This window comes from Nipponia nippon, unplaced genomic scaffold, assembly GCF_047370975.1.
Source record: "Nipponia nippon isolate SJK-2023a ecotype South Korea unplaced genomic scaffold, ASM4737097v1 scaffold_2, whole genome shotgun sequence".
NCBI lineage: Eukaryota > Metazoa > Chordata > Aves > Pelecaniformes > Threskiornithidae > Nipponia > Nipponia nippon.
Window position 1 is genome coordinate 129,790,352 of NW_028262336.1, and position 21,636 is coordinate 129,811,987.

General features: G+C 50.9%; 2 protein-coding genes across 13 annotated transcripts in view; both read right to left on the reverse strand.

Annotated features, from left to right (window-relative positions):
• Positions 1 to 57: 57 nt before the first annotated feature.
• Positions 58 to 4,656, reverse strand: LOC104022710 (putative mitochondrial transporter UCP3). 3 transcript variants are annotated; one of them, XM_009476458.2, is made up of 7 exons: positions 4,211 to 4,656; positions 2,531 to 2,669; positions 2,191 to 2,401; positions 1,491 to 1,688; positions 919 to 1,020; positions 657 to 837; positions 58 to 503 (listed from the first exon to the last, which is right to left on the reverse strand). In XM_009476458.2, exons 2-7 carry the CDS (start codon positions 2,654 to 2,656, stop codon positions 407 to 409), a joined length of 915 nt encoding a protein of 304 aa, XP_009474733.1. In that variant the 5' UTR covers positions 2,657 to 2,669; positions 4,211 to 4,656; the 3' UTR covers positions 58 to 406. The 3 variants fall into 3 exon arrangements, with proteins under 3 accessions (XP_009474733.1, XP_087614640.1, XP_087614641.1); XM_087758514.1 differs by having other exon boundaries at positions 657 to 1,020; XM_087758515.1 differs by lacking the exon at positions 4,211 to 4,656 and adding an exon at positions 2,962 to 3,035 and having other exon boundaries at positions 657 to 1,020.
• Positions 4,657 to 4,801: 145 nt separating this feature from the next.
• The window catches only part of C2CD3 (C2 domain containing 3 centriole elongation regulator), a 50,997-nt gene continuing 34,162 nt past the window's right edge, over positions 4,802 to 21,636 (reverse strand). The window contains exons 27-34 of one of the 10 annotated variants that reach the window (XR_015704974.1): positions 20,307 to 20,512; positions 19,112 to 19,212; positions 18,073 to 18,249; positions 16,880 to 17,097; positions 13,884 to 14,937; positions 13,109 to 13,211; positions 5,010 to 5,659; positions 4,802 to 4,901 (exon numbers count right to left, since the gene is read on the reverse strand). Coding sequence is in view for 7 of the 10 variants with exons in the window: in XM_087758504.1 (XP_087614630.1) it covers positions 5,309 to 5,659; positions 13,109 to 13,211; positions 13,884 to 14,937; positions 16,880 to 17,097; positions 18,073 to 18,249; positions 19,112 to 19,212; positions 20,307 to 20,512 (2,210 nt within the window). In the remaining 3 variants the exon portion in view is untranslated. The other 9 variants (XM_087758508.1, XM_087758510.1, XR_015704976.1 and 6 more) reach the window with 9 other exon arrangements.

A 21,636-nucleotide genomic window follows, 5' to 3' on the forward strand; every position in this document is an offset into this window, starting at 1 on the left:
AGGAGAAGGACCCTAAACCCACCCCCCCCCCCAAAAAAAAAGGCAAGGCAGCCCTGCTGCGCTCAGACCCCATAGGGGCGGTTTATTGGAAGCGTCGGTAAGGAATAACAGGAATCGCCGCATCCCCCAGCCCTCGACTCGCTCCCGCCTGCCCACGCCGCTCGCCGCCTTCCCACCGCTGCTGGGAAGTGCTGCTCTTCCCGGCTGGAAAAAAAAAACCTAGAACCATTTTTTTTTTTTTTCTTCCTCCCTAAACTTCTCTCGGGAAACCTCCCTTCTGCGACGTTTCTCCTTCCTCATCGGGCTGGGAGCGTTCGGCGTCGCTGCTCCCCCGCCGCTTCAGCAATTAATATAATTTACTCCTGTGACTCGCCAACGCTGACGAGAGGGACCAGGGTGGTGGGGGTCAGGACTGGGCCAGCGCCACGGCGCGCTGCAGCTGCTCGTAGGAGACGAACATCACCACGTTCCAGGAGCCCAGCCGCAGGAAGGAGGGGACGAACCTGCGCCGGGGAAAAGCAGCGCTGGAGGGGACGGTGCGGGGACGTCCCCGCGGTCCCCAAAGCCCCGGTGGCGGCACATGGGTCTGGGCCGGGCGATGCCGTGGCCTGAAGCAGAGCTGGTCCGCACTGGTGTCATTGCGTCCCCAAACTCACCCCTTGTAGAAGCCGGCGAGGCCGTCCTGCATCAGCAGGGCCAGGAGGCAGCTGAGCACGTTCCGGTACTGCCCGGGGCCGGCGTTCATGTACCGCGTCTTCACCACGTCCACCGGCGACGCTACCACCGTGGCGCAGAAGCCGGCGCCAAAGGCGGCTACGAAGTGGCAGGGGACGTTGTCTGCGGGGCAGAGCCGGGGGGGGTGAGGGTCGCGGGGATGGGGACGGCGCCCGGCTGCGTCCCCTCCCGTGCCGGCCTCACCTGTCATCAGCTGTGCCCGCAGCAGCGTGTCCTTGATGAGGTCATAGGTGACGAGCTCTCCGCAGTTGATGATGGCGTTGCGGGCGATGTTGGGCAGCGTCCCTGTGCGGGAGCGGGGTGCCATCGGGGGTGGCGGTCACGTCCCCTCCTGGAGCATCCTGGATGGGTGCCCCAGCCCTGCTCTCCCTGTCCCCATTCCCATTCCATCCCTGTCCCAGCCTCCATTCCCCTCTGCATCTCCCATCCCTGTCCCCTTCCTCATCCCCATCCCCATTTCTGTTCCCATTTCCATTCCTGTTCCCATCCCAGTTCCCTTCTTCATCCCCATCCTCATTTCTGTTCCCATTTACATTCCTGTTCCCATCCCATCTCTGTCCCCTTCCTCATTCCTATCCCCATTCCCATTTCTGTTCCCATTTATATTCCTATGCCATCCCTGTCTCCTTCCTCATCCCCATGTTTTCCATTTCAATTTCTATTCTGATCCCAGTTCCCTTCCTCATTCCTGTTCCCACCCCATCCCTGTCCCCATTCCCCTATCCATCCCAATCCCCGTTGCCATCCATCCCTACCTCTCCACAGCCCACGGACGCCCTCCTCCCTGGCGATGGTGCGGTAGGCATCTACGGTGCCGCTGTACCGACGGGCGCCGTCCGCCAGCGCCCCGTTGGCTTGGAACCGAACCTTGACCACGTCGGTGGGTTGGGCGCACGTCACCGCCACTGCCCCGGTGGTGCAGCCCGCCAACACCCGCGCTGCCAGCCCTGTGCCTGGAGAGGGCAGGCGCTGGGACCCCCGGCTGTGTGGGGACCTTCAGCTGTGCAGGAACCCCTGGCTGTGCAGAGACCTTTGGCTGTGCGGGAACCCCCGGCTGTGTGGGGACCCCAGCCATGTGGGGACCTTTGGGTGTGTGGGAACCCCCAGCTGTGCAGGGACCCCCCGGCCGTGTGGGGACCTTTGGCTGTGCGGGAACCCCTGGCTGTGCGGGGACACCCGGCCATGTGGGGACACCTGGCCATGTGGGGACCTTCAGCTGTGTGGGGACCTTCGGCTGTGTGGGAACCCCCGGCTGTGCGGGAATCCAGCAGCGAGTGGCTTGGGGTCGGGGGTGCTTTGTGGAGGGTGCATTTTGGGGTGGTTGTGCACGTCAGGGTGGGTTGTTCACCCCAGGTTGGGTTGTTTCCCATCAGGGTGGGCCGTGTCCCTCCAAGCGAGGGGTTGTGCAGGATGGGGGTTGCGCAGGGACGGGGGTCCGACCGCCCGAACACTCACTCTCGGCACCCTTGGGGGTGTAGAGCTGCTTCACCGAGTCGTACAGCCCGATGCGGATGGAGGCGAAGCTCATCTGCCGCTGCAGCCCGGCCGCCAGCCCGCTGTAGAGGCTGCGGGGTCCCTCTGTCCGCACCATGGTGCTCAGCGTCCCCAAAACGCCCCGGTATTCCACGGTGCCGGTGCTCCGGGGGATCCGCACCTCGCCTTGGATCTGTGGGACGCCGACCGCGTCACCCTGCCCTCCATCCACCCCCCCCAAAACCGCCGCCGGCTCTGGGGTCCCGCTGTTGCAGGGTGTTCCCTCTGCCCGTGGGATTCCGGGGGGCCCGGCGGGTCGTACCTGCAGCCGCACTTTGGCGGTGTCCAGGGGGAAGGTGCAGAGGTCGGCGATGCAGCCGGCCATCCCCGCGCTGACGAACTTCACGGCGGCTGTCGGGGGCACCTCGGGGGGCTTCAGGCCCACCATCGTGGCGGAGGGGCTGGAAGGAAAGAGGGGGGCGGTCGGGACGCTGCGTCGGACGGGGCTTCCAGGCGGTGGCCGGTTTGGGGACAGAGGTGACGATGTGCCATGGTGGCTCTGGCTGGCTTCGGACTAACCGAAAGCCAAATTCTGCCCTATTGCCTCGCCTGCATCCCTGGGGAAACTGAGGCTCGGGGCTTCCTCGCCGCCAGCGCCCACCCCTCCCTCCCACCCAGGCCGAAACAGGGGCGCGCGGTGAAAGCCTCTCCCCCACGGTGGCCTGCCTGGGGCCGGGTCCCCCCTGGCCTCACCGTGGGGACCTCGGCACCGCGTCCTGGCTCCTGCCTTACGCCCCTCTCCGTGCAGCCATCGCCCTCAGAGCCGGCGCCTTGGCCCCCCCTTATATGGCACCCGGGGGGGGACGGGACGGGGACGCTCCGGCGGCCGCGGGGATCGGGTGACAGCGAAACCCCGCTGGCATTTGAGCCGATGAGAGCGGGGCCACCCAGCACCCGTGACAGGGTGGCTGGGTTTCAGCCCTCTGCTCCCCCACCCAGCCCACCGGCACCCACTGCAGCAAAGCTGTGGGGCAGCAGCACCCGACAACGCGGTCCTGTCCTGCCCGTTTGGTGGCCGCTGGGACCTTGGTTTGTTTTTTTTTTTAGCCCGAATGCGCTTGGGAAGGACAAGATGCAGAAAACGCTTGCCCAAGGTTTAAGTAAAGCAGTTCGGAGGCAGAGCAGCGCCGAGCGCTCCCCGCTTTGCCCCTGGCACGGCCCACGCAGCCGTAATTCATCCCTGGCAGCTGCCGAGCTTGTTTACCGGCGGGCTTTCCTCCGCGTGGTGTAACATGCCCCCCGCGCTCACGTGGAGCAGCCCGGGGCAGGGGCCACGCGAGCGGCTCAGAGGTAAAACCCTCCTGTGTTCCCGTGATGGAAACCACGGTGCCCTTTTGAGCGTGGCCGTGCCCTGGGTCTGCGGCCAAGGCAAAGGTGCTGCCAGGAACGGTGTGGCCAGCAGGAGCAGGGCAGGGATGGTCCCCCTGTGCTGGGCACTGGGGAGGCCGCCCCTCGAATGCTGTGCTCAGCGCTGGGCCCCTCACCCCAAGGCGGCCATGGAGGGGCTGGAGCGTGGCCAGAGCAGGGCAGCGAGGCTGGGGCAGGGGCTGGAGCCCAAGGCTGGGGAGGAGCGGCTGGGGGAGCTGGGGGGGCTCAGCCTGGAGAAGAGGAGGCTGAGGGGAGCCCTCATCGCTCTCTGCAACGGCCTGAAAGGAGGCTGGAGCCGGGGGGGTCGGTCTCTGCTCCCCAGGAACAAGCGATGGGACGAGAGGGAACGGCCTCAAGCTGCGCCAGGGCAGGTTTGGGTTGGGTATTGGGAAAAACTTCTTCCCCAAAGGGCTGTCAGGCCCTGGCCCAGGCTGCCCAGGGCAGGGGCTGAGTCCCCATCCCTGGGGGGATTTAAAAGCCGGGGAGATGTGGTGCTCGAGGACATGGTTTAGTGGTGGCCTTGGCAGCGCTGGGTTAACGGTTGGACTCGATGATCTCAGAGGTCCTTTCCAACCTTAGCGATTCGGTGATTCTATGATTCTATGGTTCTCGCCTCGTGCGTGAGCACACAGGAGGGATTTGGAGCCGGTCTGACACCCTGAAGCCACTTTGCTCCGCCGATCGGGCTCAAGGCAGAAGCTCATCTGGTGCTCGGCGCTGACCCCCTCTCCAGCTGGCCGCCGTCTTGGTTTCCTGGCCAGACCACGCTCCTTCGCTGCCCTAAGCGCAAGACGAAGAAGCCGTTTACCTCACACCCAAGATATAACCCCGGCGGCAACAGTCACCTCTTCTGTCACCATGTTCCCAACCCAGCCGGGTTTTTTTAGGGATGCCACCGGAATCAGCAGCAGGAGGAGGCGGCGCACGCATCGCTCCTGTTGTCCAACCTGCCCCGGCTTGCGGGAGGCTCGGAGCCGCGCAGGCAGCACGCGGGCAATCCAGGCAAACCAAACCTGCGGAGGGGATGCCGACGCCTTGGTTCCTTAAATCCTGAATTCTAACGCTGTCCTCTGTCGCCCGCGACTGGCGGCTCTTGGGGGAAGGAGTCCCCTCCAGGTGCCAACGGCAGGCTCCCGCCCTGGCCGCGGGACGCTTCGCACCCGACGACAAGAAACCAGGGGAATTTTATTGAAAGATAAACACCGGAGAGCGGTACAAAAATAACTTAGCTCGGTTTGCATCAAAGTCCGTTACCAGAAAAGTACCTGATGTAAAAATATACAAAAATAATTTAGAAAAGTTTCATGTTTCTAGTAAAACCCTTTTGAACAGACATCAGTATTTTACAGTATCCTTGGCCTGTATTTACGTACGTTCCTCTAGAATCAGAAAATGATGGTTCCCCCCCACTATTTTTGAAAGGCCGCTGGCGAAGGAGCTTCTTCCCTCCCCATCCACAGCACACGGCGGCAGCGAGGCAACAGTTCTCCGCTTGCCGCTGGGATGGCAAAGTTCTCATGTTCTCCAGCCTTTGGTTGAAGAAAAAGCAGCTGTCTCAAAATGCGATGCTTGGTGTTCACTCAAATCAACAAAAAAAAAAGTTAATTGGAGAAATGCTCCATGAATAAATCCCCAAAATGGAGTAGCTGGAGAGCAGGTAACAGCTCAGCAGTTACCCGAAGTGGTGGGTCTCGTCGGGGACCTGCCCTGGCAAGGCACGCGGTCCCTCAGCTCCCCTTGTACGTCCCTCTAACGGGACGCCAATTAGGCTAATTAAAAATCTGAGCCTGAAACCTGCAGCTTCCATCGCCTCTTCCCTGGAGGACCCGGCCCTTGCCGATGCGTCGGGCCGCGGCTCGGGAAGCAGCCGCCGCGGACGGCCTCTCGCCGGCGCTATTCCTTCTTGGAGAGCTGAGCGGAGAAGATCCTGGCGATTCTTTTGGTTTCCTCCTCCGAGAGATGGGCCGTGGGCCTGGGGCGATGCGGCCTGCGGTAGGGGATGCCCCTCGGCACGGCTCCGCTTCTGCTCTGCCGAGAGAAGGAGGAAGGCGTTAGAGCCCCGCCAGTGCTGCCCCGCGCCTGGTTGCCGATTGCGGCAAACCGCAGGGCCGTGCCGCGTGCGAGAAGTTGGATACACAGGGAAAAAAAAAAACCCTCATGATGTGTTTTCTGTTGCTCGCCACTTCTCCTCGGAGGGGTTTTTCTCTTGTTCCGCACACAGAGGCAACTGTTTGGAAAAAAAAAAACCCTGTTTGTTCCAACTGTTTGGAAGAAAAACCCCACGGCGGTGAAGTATTTCCCTGCTCGACACAATGTTAGCTGCTGCAATGCTCTTCTTCCTCAGCGCTGCAGAAAGCAAAAGCTGAAAGGCAAAATGAGAAAGGTCCAAACCACAGAGCTTTGCTCTGGCGAGCGAACTCTGCACTTGTGAATGCCTGCCCTCCGCCAAAGTCGTCTTCTACGAAGCCAAAAGCATTACACCAGTGTGGTCACCGGGCTCCGACTCTGAATTTTGCTGTTCAATTATTATTTTAATTTGCAGAACCCCAAAAACCAACCCACCTCGCAACGGAGAGGCAAGGCTCCTACGCCACAAATCCAAGGCTGCTGACAAATCCGAGCGGCCCATCCCGGTTGCCCGCAGGAACCCCTGCAGCAGCCCACCAGATAAAAACCCATCGTTTGAAGCATTTTAACATCAGGTTTGCACGCATCCTCCCAGCCGCCAGGCTTTCTCCCAGACGTTACAGCAGCACGAAAGACGGGTAATTTCAGCGTACAAAGAAAATCGCCTTTCTCCCCAAGTGGTTTAGAGCCAGGTCATGCCTGCGAAGCACCGAGAGACCCGGCTTCGGCTGCCTTCGGAGGCAGCTCATGAGCTGCGGAGCCCGAAAAGGCTCCTGGAGAGCGGGGTGTGATTCGGAAAGGCGATACGCCGGTCCGGCCTTTCGCCTGCATCGCTGGGCTGCTTCTCCGTCCCAGCCGGGCTCAGCCTCGCGGTGGAAAGGTCTCCCGAGGCGATCGGCTCCCTCCCGGGAGAAACGGTGCCACGATCCCATTCCTGTGCGCTCCCCGCTTTGCCGTGCAGCGTTTGGGGAGGGAAACGGGGTTTTTTAGGAATAAGCGGGTTTGGAGATTTCCTGGGTTGGGTTACCTGCGCTCAGGTGACGAGCACACTGAGTATTAGCCCTGCAACAGCATCGCTGGTGAAGACCCTTACGGGAAAACACCCGTGTAGATAAAAAACTCCTCCTGATCTATACGTCCTGGGTGTACTTGTGTTTGCACAGGAGGCTAATTGTAAGTTAATTTAACATCAGCTACAATTTATGCAAACAGACGAGACCAAGAGAGCCAGGAACCACAGGCCCGGATTCCCTAAAGGATGATTTTTCAGCCTGCTCCTGCGCAGCCAGACTCGGGAGACAGACGGCTCAACGCTCACAAAGACGATGGTTTTGGTCGCTGGCTGGTTGGTTAATAAAAAGGATGACAAGGGTGAGAACAGCTCGCGCGGTTTTATGTCCAACAGCGCAGAAAAGGCTTACGACAAGCTAACGGTAAATTCCTGTACCCTCAATACCCAGTTTCCTACGGCTAATTGTGTAAATCACGTGAAAAGACTTCAAACTGTATCCAGGAAAATAGCTTTGGCTTATAATACTTCAAAACACTGCCTGTTTTTATCGCACTGAAAAAAACATACGTTGATGAGAATCCTTGCTTTCTTTTTCTTTCTCCTTAATGCCGCTCCAGGATGATCTTTCCTAAACCAAAACGGAAGAAGCCGAGAGAGATGAAATGCAGACCCGGCAACATTAGAAGCTTAAAAACCAGCAGAGAGAGAGGCTGGCTGGCCAAAGCACCTCCCTTTGACAGCGCAGTCTGCTCAAGGCTGTCCGCCGAAGACCAGGTCAGTACCTTATTCTTCCCACGCTGTTTTCTGTGCCAACTGTCTAAGAAACTGTTGAGACTTTAGCATTGGCTGGAGACGGACGGCCACCAGCTCGCGCTGGCTCGCTGCTGGTCCCTGGTCTCTGTCCGGCAGTCGTAAGCAGTTCATAGAGAAAAACGTTCAACGTGAAAGCTCAGCGGGCTGGCGAAAGGCTTCTGGTTTTAGCGCATCAAGCGGCGTTCGCTTCTGGCCGCCGGTTTTATGTATTTGCAAAGAATTGGTGCAGACCACCCTATCCCTCAGCCCGGGAAGGTCTGTAACTGGAACAAAACCAGGAGAAGAAGGAAATTCTGGCTCTTAAACGCAACACGCTGACCAAACGGCAGCTAGACAACCCCGCGCCGCTTCTCTGCGCTGGCGCTGTACTTCAGAAACTCTCCTTCCCTTCCAGTTGCGAGGAAGCTGTTTGTCCTCGGACGAGCGCCCTGTTCTACCCCGGAGGAGGCTGCGCCGCTGACGTACCTACAAAAGATTGTTTGCAGGGCTACGGGCACGGGAAAGGCTTGCAGGACCTACCTGCAACATTAAAGCAGAAGCAGGTTTACGCTGTAGCAATGGTTCTCTATCAAATTCCCCAAATCATCCAATTAACCCTATTTTGAGGGTCATGAAACCGCGCTTCCTACCTCTCACAATTCCCCTCTCACTTGCGCTATAGACATTTCTGCAGGAATGAAAGGACTTTTTGTTGGACTGCATTGACCCAAAACAGTTGTAAAATCATCTCACCCTGCTTGTGAGAAATTTTAAATTTGATTCTAAAGGAGAAATTCAATGAGATTTTCTGCTTTGTTCTTAGAGTTCACAAGGCAGAGGTGCCACAGGACTTCTCCTGCCTCAGGTGAAGCCAGGGCCCCGTCACAGAGCTGTTCCCCATCCGCTCTGGTTGGCCCGAGAGGCTGCCGCAGAAAACACTGCCCCTCGCGCACGTTTTGCCCTCGGTGCAATCACGTACCCCGAAAGAGCGCTGTACTCTACAAGCGAAAACGCGACGGAAGAGCAGGTGCCTGCTGCTGTTAGATGACACCGCGGCTGGACAGCCGTCCGTACGCTCCCGACTGTCCGTACACGAGGTGCGCCTGGAAAACAAACCACCTGCAGGCTGTTTCAGATAGAAGTGGCTTAAAATACTCCTCCTCTGATTTTCACGCCGCCGCGTCCATCTGCAGCCATGCAGAGGTGTCAAAATGCACGTTTCTATCCCCAGGACCTTCCTAAAAATGAACGTCCAGCGGTAGGGAAGGTTTAGCAGCTCTTCTGGCTGCTGTTCGACACGCACAGGTGCGAACCAAACCGCGCGAAGTTGAAAAGCGCAGGTAACGCTCCCCGCTCGCACGGGTGGTCAGCAGCCTCACGAAATTACATTTGCGGGTTTAGCTTCACCCCCAGTTCTGGGATACGGCTACAGGGAAGAGCTACGCTTCTACACTCACCTCTCTATAAAGCTGTTTTTCTTTAAAATATGCAAATTCCTCGCACATGTAACATTTAGCAAGGCGTTCTAGCCTCAACGCTGCATTTTTAAGATGCTCCTTTGTTATATCAACGGGGCAGGTTTAAATACTCAAGAGTTTTAACCTTCGGCATAGTTTCTAGAGCACACATCTGAAACGTCGTGTTTACGCCATCCCTCGCCTCCGAAACAGGCTTTCCCAGTTCAGGCTACGACCCGAGCACAGGCAGGGCTTCTCCTGCCTTGCTCCCTCCCTGCCTCTAAGCCAACGCAGTCGCAGACCCCGAGCATCTGACGCTCGGCCACGAAGCACGCAGGCTGAATCAGAAAGAGGCAAGAGGAAAGAGGATTTAGGCACAGAAGAGCACGCTTCACTTCTTTTTATAGAAACGGCAGCGATACGGCGGGACACTTAAACCAGCCGAGGATTATCTGATTGCTGTGTGCCAGGGATTGGAGTACAGCAAACAGATTTGTTGGCATTTTATAGGTCGGGGGGGGGGGGCTTATTTCAAGGTCAAAGAATTCCGGTAACCGAGGCGGAGAAATGTCTCAGGCCCGTGGTGCGGCGAGTCCGATGGCTAATTTTGTTCGTGCAGTGATGAAGGAGTGAAACCAGATCTGTGTTAATAGGCTACAGCCTACTCCTGGAGTGACCTTGCACCTACTTCTGCTTTCGGAAAAGGTTTCCATCAAATTGCGGACCGCGGCCAGCACTCCGAAACGGACCCGAAGAACACAGCCAGCTTTTCTGCTTTTTCTGATCGTGAAAATGAGAGAGAAGGTCAGCATTTCTGTTCAGCGGGTTAGGAGGACAAATGCAGTAAGTGAAAGCCTTAGCTCTGTTCTCCGGGTAAGCGGAGTAAGGAAAAAAAGAGGAGCTTTAGTGGCTGCTACTGGAACGGGAGCAGATCAAGAAGCAGCATTAGAACCAAGAAAGGATGCTCGGAGCGTTGCTAACCATCTGCATCTTCAGAACAGAGAAAAGCCTGTTATTCTGAATCTGCCTAAGCCTGCGTTATAAAAGTGTTATTTCTAATTTACACTGAAGGTAAATCTATGTATATAAAATACTAATTATCCAGAGTAAAACTGGTTTCCGTATAAGTTTCTTATCCTTCTGGAATATTCATAGAGGTGGGTGGGGGGGGAAATCAAGATATTTTAATGAAAAGTTTATTAACTCTCCAATTTTTTAAATACTTCCTCCTGCCCCATAAAAACCCAGCTTCGTTACCAGCAGACTGGGCCAACTCTGAACGGCAGCAAGCCGTAACATCGGTTTCCCAGCCGGCATCCCATTGGAATCACGTTTGAATGTTTTAACTCCAGCAGACGATTGCCCCAATCCCTAACCAGAAGCAGTGTTGCAGTGCCCTCTGTGTGAAACAACGCACCCAGAGAGGTTATTTTGCCCTGAGAAATCAGAAATAGTATATAAAATAACACGGAATATATGAATGTAGTAAAGGGAAGGGGAAGGGAGACCAGGAGCAACAGTCAGAAATAAGATTTGGATACTATTCTGGGCCTCCTACACAATGGCTCTGACTCTTTTTTAAAAGAGTTGTAGCTTTACAGTAAATCCGATCCGGTGTTGGATGCTGTTAAGTTTAGCCACGAACTTGGATAATTTTCCCTAAGTTGTACCAGGAATTGCCTGGAAAAGGACTGAGAGGAGAAAAGCGCAAAGCTGCTCGCCGAACTTGAGAAGCAGCAGAAGTTGAACCGGGACCGCTGGCTCAGACAGGGCAGTGGGGACCAGCGTGGAAGAGGAGAGCTGGGAAGGAGCTCAAGAACTGGAAGCCCGAGGCTGATGTAATGGAGAAAAAAGGCCAAAAAAAGTTTAGATTTCATGAGGCTCTGCAAAACTCAGGTCCCTGGAAGGCGACCACAGCATCCAGGCTGAGGCCTGAGCCGCTGCAGCACCTTCTGAGACCCCCACGGCCTTGCAGCAGGAGCCGAGACGACTCTTTTGTCTCAAAACGCTGCCAGCTCCTTTGACACGCCTGCCCGCTTCGCCTTCTGGCCGCTTCCTCGTCATTTTGCGCAGGAAGGCGGGGAAAGCAGGGAGTCAGACGGGACGGGGAGAGGCGGCAGGAACGCTCGGGAGGCCAGGAGCGACGTTTGCCAGCTGCCGCGTGAGCGCGAGGGGACTGCTGATCTTCGGGCGAGAACAGCTCGCATTTCAGCCTCGCTGTCACGCTCAGCGTTTGCTGAACTGTGCAGAAACCAAACAAACCCAAATTTAGAAACTGAGGTTCTTAAGGCTAATTAAGAACAAAACTATGAGAAAGCACTTTTCCTGTACGACATTTTACCATCGGCGTAAGCAAAGAACTTCTCGTTCTTCGTACAGGCTGTTTGGTGCTGGGTGCACAGCACAAGGCACACCGGAGTCCTGTCTCAACAGAAGCCTACAAGTGCTACTGCGAAGGATTAGCTGTAGCTGGACCGGGAATTAAGCTGGTTTAAGGTCAGCTCTATCCACATTTTTTGCTGGGCCATCTCGTCTAGACTGTGCTCTTGCCTAGAAGGGTTGGACCAGATGATCCTTGAGGTCCCTTCCAACGTAAAAAAACCCCAAACCAAAACAACCCCCCAAATAAATAGCACCTTGCTAATATGCTCTCTAATTATTAATCCCTTTCAGGAGTGTGTTTCTAGCCACTAAGCTTAGCGCTGCAGAGAGAGGGAATTCAAGTAAAGCTGACATTAATATTAAACCGTAGGTTTGAGTGATGATTTGCAGATGTGCAGAAAGACAGGGTGCTTCCACGGGAAGAACCGGAGCTAACTCTGCCGAGCTTAGAGGAGGGGACATGACGTCGAGACAGAGGGGAAGGGGGCATCAGCGAGGGACAGAAGGGAACAAGGAGAATTTGAGGGGATTCCAAAGGAAAAACACATCTGAGATTCTGCTTTTGATTCCGTATTTCATGCAAAATATTTAGACGCAGCGTGAAAAGTATGCTTAACAAGCGCTACGGCACACTGCAGTCTCGGTGTTACCATCAAGATATATCTTAGGATCCTTGAAGCATGCTGTGCCCAAGACTCCTCTGGCAGAGGTCTCTGCTTTCATCAGGAACAAGTTTCAAGGGCTTTAGGGAAAGATAATATTAGTAAATCAGAAAAAAATCGTTTTTACAACACAAAACAGCAAAAAGTCAGGTATTTTACCTGAGCTGCGAACATGTTTATTAATTTAAAGCAGCTTCCCGTTACTTCAGAGCTATTAGATCCTGCCTGTTTCTGCTCTGTCTGATCAAGCAAGCTGTTTCCGATGACATAAACGTTCCTTACAGCGTTTGTTTCCTAGGTCATAAGGAAGGGAACCAACACGTTCTCTTTTCTGGGAGTGGTAAACCAACAGCCCCGCTGCTGCAGCACCCAGACCCACATCAACACCCACAGCAAAGCTGTGGCTGGAAAAGAATAAGATGTAGACCTCCAAACAACCAAGCCACAAACTTTTTGGAAATAAAATTCTCTCTGACCTTTTGCAGTAAATAAATGCTTATGCACATAAAACCACCTAGGAAACACTAAAAGCAATCAACAGCTTTCCTGTGTGAGTAACGACCACTCCAACTGTTCTACTACTCCCTCCGTCGCAGAGCAGTTACTTGGTATCTCTCAAGGAGGGGCTCTCTGCTGCAAACTCTAAGAGATACCTATCTGTCTACCTAAAAGATACAAATCGGAGTCGTCATCAAGAGTTACAGCTCGCGTCCGCGAAATTATGCGCCTTACCTTACATTAAAGCACAAGGAAGTGTGGAGTGAGCACCTGCCACTTCCAGTGACCCCAATTTACCGAATATATAGACAAACTCATTAACGTAAATGCATCAATATCACAGCCGATGCAGCCACGAATGCTGAAAATGATTCTCACAGAGAGAAGAGGCATCCAAAAGATTCTCCTTGACTTGATTCGGAAGCCATCACCTCTAACCCGAGTGCTGACGGGCGAAGGCAGGGAGAATTACTTCCGTTCCCGCTTTAACGAAGGGACGCCGCTAAGCTAGGGCAATAAAGGAAAGGCTGTCCCATACTTACTTTCAGAGCTGTGGAAGGATGAGAAGAAATGCTGAGCAACCTCATGGAGGCTTCCATCTGCTGGGGTGGAAGGAAGAAGTTGGGAACAACAACAGGATCAGATCTGAGCGGAGCTGTTAAGGAACAACCTCTGGCAGCGGGTAGTTGCACGGAGCTCCGCAGGAGCTGCAGATGTGGAATAAGTCTCACCGTAAAAGCTGTTAACGGATCCCAGATGGTGAATCTCATTCATTTTAATCAATTTTCTATCGTTCTGAATGCTTGGTTCTCTCACCTGGCCTCACAAAGCACGGGGCACAAACTTGCTTTACAGTAATACCTCACATATTTGTAGAGTACTTCATGCTGCAAAAATTCCAACGCAGCCTAGTGAAACTGAGCGAGATTTGGGATCCGTGCAGGAAACACGGGGAAGTATTTTAGAAGCAAATTAAACTACGGTTTTTTTAATACAGAAGAAACACAAGAGCTATAATACATGGAGAACAACATGGGGGAAAAAATGCAAGAAGACACATTGAAGCTACCCAAAATGAAAGAATTCTCACGGATCACAGAATATATTGGTTAAAAATGGCAAGGAAGTCATCACTACATTGTGTGAAACGCAACAGGGTCTTCCAACACGTTCCCAGGTCACCAATTCTAGGCTCATTTCCCAGGGAACAGCTCCACGTAGCAAATTTCTCTTCCCTGAGGCCAGTGAGATTCTAACCAAGAAGTAAGACACGCTCCCTGAATGCAACGTGTTTAGGAAAAGAGAAAAGAAGGATACAAAAGAATTGTCGGTTTGACAGACTTTTCTGACTCTTCCAGTGGGTCTTCACTACTGTCGTCAGAAAAGCTTTCGCTGTTTCCCAAGCCTGCTTGGGCTGTTACGCTCTTAACACCGATCTCATCGGAACCACATTCTTCCTCGTCTTGATAATCTTCATTCACGACCTCACCGTTTTCCTCCTTCTCTCTTTCTGTGGTTTTTGGATTGGTCAAACCAACACCTCCTGGAAATGCCAGTAGTTCTTTGGAGGCTGCGTGAAACTCTACCTTTTGCTCTATCGGTTTGGTGTTAAATGCTTTATCCCAGTCACAATTTCCATCTTCTACAGGGCCACTGGCTGTTGGATGCACTTCTGACAAATGGCCAGGCTGAAACAGCTCCTCCTCCGTTGTTTCTGTGCCACTATTCAAGCTCTGAAAGCCGCCTGTTCCTGCCCAAGGACTGCCCTCGTCTGCGTGGAGGCTAACGCATGGGCTAAGGGCAGTGAGCAAGCTTTGGTTGTCGCCCTGTAGTAGGCTGGAGAAGGTGCTGCTCCGTCTGCTGTTTCCTCTGCGCAAACAGTCTACATCCACCGAGCGCTGATCTTCAGGCCCCAAGTCTACGTGCTGCTGGTCAGCACCCTGCTCCGCTTCAGACAGCACGCTGGACCAGGGACTAGTTTTGTCCGTCATGGTTGTTATTTCGTTAAGAGTTCGTGGTTCTATAACGTCTTCTTCATATTCTTCTTCACTGTGTGGCTGGAGGGCAGAAGCACCTTCACCTTCCTGGATGTAGCTTGTTGGCAAAGGAAGCTCGTCTTCAGGGACAGCTTGCTCTAGAAATTCATGCAACATGTGTCTCTCAAACACGGATCTCCCAAAAGAGCAGGGCTGCTGTGTCGAGTTGGACTCGCTGCAAACGCTGGGCGAGCCCAACTCCCGTTGGCCTTGGCACACTTCAGTTCTGGCTTCTTCATCCTTCTGGTTGGGTACGGGCGTAGCACCCAGCTTTCTGCTGCTGTCTTGATGCACATCTGAAGATTCTTTCCTATTTTTAGTTATAGTCTGTAAGTCTGATTAAGAGAAAACAGCATCAGTAAATGCACAGAGCAACAATTCACCTTTTATCTGATTTATTTGGGCTTTCCGCAGAAAATCACATTTGCAAGAACGTTTAGGAGTTAAACGTGCACGGCTTTGTCAAACATTCTGCTGATGTGGTCACGTTCTGCTCTCTTTACCATTGACAAGGCCAGGAGAAGGACAGAAATTCTAAGGAAAAAAGGAAATGTTCAGGATGAAATTACTGGGAAATAACTAGAAATACCTACGTCAATGTAAAGAAAAAAAAAATTGGACAGTGAAAATACTCTGATATACAGAATATACCTGAGGCAAATGGAAAAAATACCTATTGCTTGGAGTGGCTAAAACCAGTGTGGACAGTTCAGACCACAGGGGAAGGAGAGAGGAATAATCCAGACAGGAAAGATGGATAATCTAACCACCTTTTCCTCTCGTAGCTTCCCCAGTTTTATGTAGGGGCCCAGCAGACACAGTTGCTGCTGATATTCTCCGGTTTTCAGTTCAGTTTGGCAACTCGAATCAAATGACAGACAACTGTTCGTTAAATATTTGTAAACCAGAAATTGGCTGAGTTGTGGTGGTAAAAATGTGAAGCCTGAAAACAAAGAGCTGCCCGTGCTCCTAACACAGGCTTTGAACAAAGGTGATTGGATCAGGAGCCTAAACATGAATAAAATCCTGAAAATCTCTGGGGATTTTACAAATTCTTTTAAAAGCCACAATCGCCCATTTTTGGTTCCTAGTTAACTATTCACTTCTCACATTCTTTCAGAAATCAGTTTGTCAGTATTAGGTTAAACGGCCAACTACTGCTACTCTGAGGCAAGAGAAAAAGTCTTGCTGTAAGGTCACAGTGGAGGACATTTGGAAAAGGAGGAGTCGGAGACAGATTGTAGAGGAGAGCGTGTAAAGAAGCAGTAAACAACAACCAATAAAGATGAGAAGGGGCACAAAAAGAGCAAAACCTTGGAGAAGAAAAAGAAAAAAAATGAGAAGATCACGGTGGTGAGACAAGAATGGCAAATTCTGGCGTAACAGAAACGCGCCCTCCCGCTCCATCTCTTGGAAGTGCTGCTTCCCTGTGGGTAGCCACAGGCAGAAAGAGCACAGAACAACTCTTCCACTGGCAGCGCTCCGAGCCACAGTTTATTCTCTACTCTGATAAATGATTTTAAAAGCACCAGCACGGATTTGATTTCCCAGTCATTTTGCTGCTCACAGCACCTCTCTGGTAGGAGATCAGAGTGGCACGAGCAGTTAAGATTAAATTAACTGCAATCAGTGAGCAGGCTAGCGCTGAGGGGAAGAGCGGTTACGCCGGAGCTGTTAGAAATGCCAGGCAGAGTGAAAGAACATCTGAAAACAAGGTGTACAAAGGGATACGGTTTCCTTCCCTGTTGCGCCATACTCCATCCTTATAAAGGGCGTCACGCTGTGTCCAACAGCACAAACGACAGGGAAAATTAATTGCGCTGATGCCTCTAAAAGAGGAAATGTATCAAATGTGATAAACAGAAAAGAAGCTGCTTACTAAGAGCTTTGTCTTACCTATCCTAAAAGAGCCTTATTTTAGCTATTTGTCGTAGGGCATAAATTTCACCTGGAAAGAGAGATGTGCCAATTCCTGTTAGCAAAGAACCACAGGCTCAGCTCAGTACCATTCTGTGGATTGTTTTGCCCTTTTTCTACTGAACAGACGTTGAAATTTAAGTAGAATGTAGGCTATCTTGAGAGGGCCTTAACTCCCACCTACAATCTTCCTTCTGAATGTTTCAGTGCGACACTATCATTACTGACAGGGGTTTGAAAGTCTCTCTGAAGCATTCTCCCAAGGGACCAACGCCAGGAACTGGTCCTGATTACTCAAGAAATCTGAAGATACTTTAAGGCAGCTTCTGACAAACAACTCCAAACCAAGGGACGACTTACCATTGATGAGGCTGCTGACCTGAGACACCAACTGACTAGATTTTGCCAAAAGATGGCGTCCGTTGCGATCCACTTCTCTGCTCATCAAGCTCTGATGATCGCTCTCCCGCTCCTCATGGCTTGGTTTGGATGTGTTACCATAACTGAACTCAGGAAAAGACCGGGTCAGCTTCTGACTGAAGTAGCTTTGAACCTCATCCAGCTCCCTCAAGTTTTTTCTGTAAGCAGTGGTAAGAAATTTGGTAAGAGGAAAGAAAAACCAACTGTGGCAGACTGGTTCTATGTGTATCATTCCAGTCAACAGCATGTAAATATGCAAATACAAGATTAAGGGTTATTATTGAAAAATAGATCAGTAGCTAAGCGTTGAGGTTGCTGTGTCTAAGCAAGAGGGTAACACTCAACAACAAATGCTGAATTATCTACGAAACTGGAAGGCTGGAAGTTAAAAAAAAAGAGTGAGTTTTAAACTTACTTAATCAAAGGAGCTGGATTTAAGATGACCTTCCAATAGGAGTCATAAAGCCAAGAATATTAATTGACTTTATGACTCAGCTTAAATCTTAAATCTGAGGATTTCCACCTGCTTAAGATCTAAGGATTTTATGATATCTTGCTTGTGGTAGCAGGGGAAGGGATGGAATGACTCAAAGTCTCTTTCAGTCCTATATTCCTACAGATAATAAATATTCTTCTCTTAAAATTTATACCTGATTTAAATCTAGAATCTAGTCAAAAGAAAAGTGCTTCTAGTAAGGAGAAAGGCAACCTGCTGGGAAAGGACATCCTGCTGCACGCACCATGAAAATGCTTACAGGCCTGTTCTTGTATCCGTGAAAGCCACCTCAGAGGACTACCGGCTTAACGGCGTCTGTTGCGTTACAGAGGTACAAAGACGGACAAAGCAAAGCATTCAGTCCAGATCTGGAAACGTTGCTGTTGCTGTTTCCCTTCAGAGACTCACAGCATTGCTAGAGCCTCAGTCCTAAGGCAGAGTTGTCCCCCTCGTCCCTGCTTTTCCAACCTCATCTCACCCTGCTGTAAATCCCACCGATATCCCAACCGATAGCTCTTAACCACTTATCGCATGTTTTCATTTCCTTTCAAACTGGACGCAAGAATTCTTCAGTTTCAAGCTCTGCTTTGCAAACCTAAGGCTTTGAATTACCTTGTTGGCTACAGCTCTGCTTTACCTGAGAGCAGTTAGAAGAGAAGCTCGTGATGACAGCGATAATGAGTCCATCTTTGCTGCCCGGTGCGCGTTCCCTTCTGCTTGCTGCAGGGATTCGTGAAATCTGCGCACATTCTGCATGTGTTCTTCGTGACGAGGCGTGTGTGTTCCAAGGGGACTAATTCTGCTAGAAACCAGCCTACGTTTAACAACAGAAAACGGTTTGAAATCTCTAATTGTGAAAAGTCTGCCAACTAAGAATACCCAACACCTTTACATGCATTAAAGAACCACCGACGGATGAAACTAGCTCTTTCAAATGTCATGAAGAATGGCATTTACTGTTTCGGATTTACACTATAAGAAAGTAAACTGCAACCACCCTCTGTTCAGACCAAATAACTGTGGCCCACGGTCCCTCTAAACTTCAAAGAACACATACAGGAAAAGTATCATCTCCTGTGTACGCTAAATAAACCAACCATGAATTAAAATGCTCTCTCACATGTTGCTAGTTAGATGTATAAACACTGGTGCTTGTTTTAAGGGACAGAAAGCAGGAATTGCTGCAGGATATCTGACAGTCCTAGTCCTGGAATGTGCAATATGAGAGCATTTCACCAGCTGTCATTCACCAGCCATGGTCAGGAGTTATGGCAAAATAAAGGGGATATATCAGTAATACTCTATTCTAACTTACGCTTATTATACTTATTAAAAATAAAAACAAATACAAACACAACCCTTATTCTTAGAAAGGCCTGGAAGAAGTATCTGCCAGTTTTACCAATGGCATAGTGTAAATCCTAATGTAGAAGGGTGTAATGAAACAAAAGGAACATCAGTGAGAAGAAAAAGAACCTCTGGGTTTTGCGGAAAGGTACTGCCTCAGGATTTCTATCTCCTGGGCCACCAAAGGGAACGTGGTATAATCTTGAAGTCCAAACATGGGGAAAAACCTTTGACAGGGCTTGATATTCTCTGCAATAATCAACAGCCTCAGATAGGTAGATGTCTGAGCCCTGAAAACGATCAAAATGACTGACAGCCAGCTGACTTACCGCTCCCGAGCAGGAACACCGACTTCCTTTGACAAAGGATTCAACATCTGCTTGGAAACGCTTGTAGCGTTACTGGGAATCGTTGGAAAACTGGCCTTCACCTAGAATAAAGAGGAACACCACACATGAGCCTTCCACAGCGAGAAAACAGAGAAATTAAAGTAGTATCTTGCTGAGCTAGCAAACAAAAACTTAAGTTTCCTAAATACCTTTAAATTTTCAAAGGATTTTCCAGCACTGAGCTGAAGTACCATTTAACAACACTCTTATTTCAGAAACATTTGTTAATTCCCCCCCCACTACCAAAGAGTGAGCTGATGGGAAGTAGCGTGTAGGGGCTCCGTTACACGTGTATATCACACCCCAGCGTAACTGGAAAGTCTAGAGAATAAAACACGCACAAGACATGGAAAATCTTCCAGAAAAATAGATTTCTGCCAGATTAGACATTTCCTAACCAACGGAAGGCTGAACTTACAGTATGTTTTTGGGCATCAGCTGCCACCCAAAGCCTCAAACAGAGCAATGCCAGGCTCCCAGACATCCAAAACCACAGAATATTCTCCTAACAATAAAAAAACCCAAACACCCACGAAGCAACAACAGAGTGAAGCCGCTGGAGATGACCTAGGTTTGAATGAGTGCTGTACCTAGCATTGGCCTGCGGCTACCACGAAAACACAGAGCAGCATTCCGACACAAGGAATTAAGTGTTTCTTGTGTATTTACACAGACTGATCCATTGAAGTACTCTGAATTTGCTATGCTTGCTCATTACTTCAGAAACCTCCGGAGTCAGTGGTGATTATGAGGAATCTAATTCTCTGCAACTGCCTGAAAGGAGGCTGGAGCCGGGGGGCTCGGTCTCTTCTCCCCAGGAACAAGCGATGGGACGAGAGGGAACGGCCTCAAGCTGCGCCAGGGCAGGTTTGGGTTGGGTATTGGGAAAAACTTCTTCCCCGAAAGGGCTGTCAGGCCCTGGCCCAGGCTGCCCAGGGCAGGGGCTGAGTCCCCATCCCTGGGGGGATTTAAGAGCCGGGGAGATGTGGTGCTCGAGGACATGGTTTAGTGGTGGCCTTGGCAGTGCTGGGTTAACGGTTGGACTCTGATCTTAAAGGTCTTTTCCACCCTAAACAATTCTGTGATTCTGTGATTCTAATCAGATATGTGCAGGGGAGGAAACTGAAGTACGTACTGGAGAACTTGCTGGCTGGGTCCGGATCCTTGCCTGCCTTTCTTCTTTGAGATTATTTATGTTTTGAAGAGGGGAAACTGCTACTTTGATCTGTCCTCGGCACTGCCCACTGAAGTCTGTAATATTGTACCACCCACACACGAGCTGGAAGCCAGAAAGAAGAGGAGAAAGGTCCACTGATGCAAATCCTATCACTCGCTCAGTCTCTGGGGAAGAAGAATATAAAGCACATATTAATTTAAACTGCGTATAAACGAAACATTTTCAGGAATGCTAAAAATCAGTCAGTTGTACAGTCCTTGAAATATGTCTAGACTTTCCAGGGAAAGACACCTTATAAAACTGGAAAAATGGTTTAAAAGCTGACAGCTCTCATGAGGTAAAGAGCAAGTAAAGAGTGGAACAAAAAAAGTGGAGAAGTAGAGAAGAGAATTTAAGACAACAGAAATGAGACTTAGATTTTGGCTGTTAACATGCTTCAAACTAAGAAACCTACGGTGCCTGATTGTAAAGCAGGAAAAATTGTTTCACGCAATTAAACCAGCTTCCTCCCTATGGATTTGCCAAAATAGCTGTCCCTGTTGCAGCTGTTGATAACCTGAACACCTGCCTTGGTAATAATTCCCAGCAGGATGAGGGCTTTGCTGCAGGTGTAAGAAAGGACATGAGGGTTACGTACCCTATGCCATACTTAAATCAGAAGAACTAGTTCAACAAGGGTTTTAATAAAGGGAAAAATAATCAACCTGAAAATGGGCTAGAAATAAGAGACAATCGGACTTGAAAAAATTAACCTGGAGGCCAATCCGGGGACCTCAGCAAATGCATTCCGCCTCCAGAATTGCACTCGCACTTCGGAAACTCCTCTTTCTTCCCTTTTCACGTTGTCAAAACTTTCAAAAATGCTGATTTGTCATTACACTGTTGCATTTTTGTGCAACATTTTGTCTTTTCTGTCTTGCAAGTTTACCTGAAGTACAGAACAAACAATCCTATCCAAGAAGAGGATATTATTTGGATTACCTTAGCAGTTATTCAGCTAAAAATGTCCCTGCAGAGAAAATGAAAGATGAGGACAGGGAGAGGGATTGGCAGGAGAATGAATGTGCACACACGGTATTGTGTACAATACAGAGAAAGGCTGAGTTACCCAGCAAGTTTCTTTTTGAAGCAAGAAATCAGTCAGCTGAACTTTAATATGTAAAAAGAAAGAAAAAGCCCCAGTATTTTAAAGATCATATCCTAGCAGTTTGAATTGAAGAAGTAGGGCTGTCTTCCCAGCAACAAACACATAGATTTTTGCGCTTGCTTGGTACCAATTAAATCTGGG

Coding starts and splice junctions, on each gene's coding strand:
- LOC104022710 (XM_087758514.1), bottom strand. CDS start 2,656: ATGGTGGGCCTGAAGCCCCCCGAGGTGCCCCCGACAGCCGCCGTGAAG. Junction 1,689..2,190: donor CACCCCCAAGGGTGCCGAGA/GTGAGTGTTCGG, acceptor TGCCCTCTCCAG/GCACAGGGCTGGCAGCGCGG. Junction 504..656: donor CTCGCCGGCTTCTACAAGGG/GTGAGTTTGGGG, acceptor TCCCCGGCGCAG/GTTCGTCCCCTCCTTCCTGC.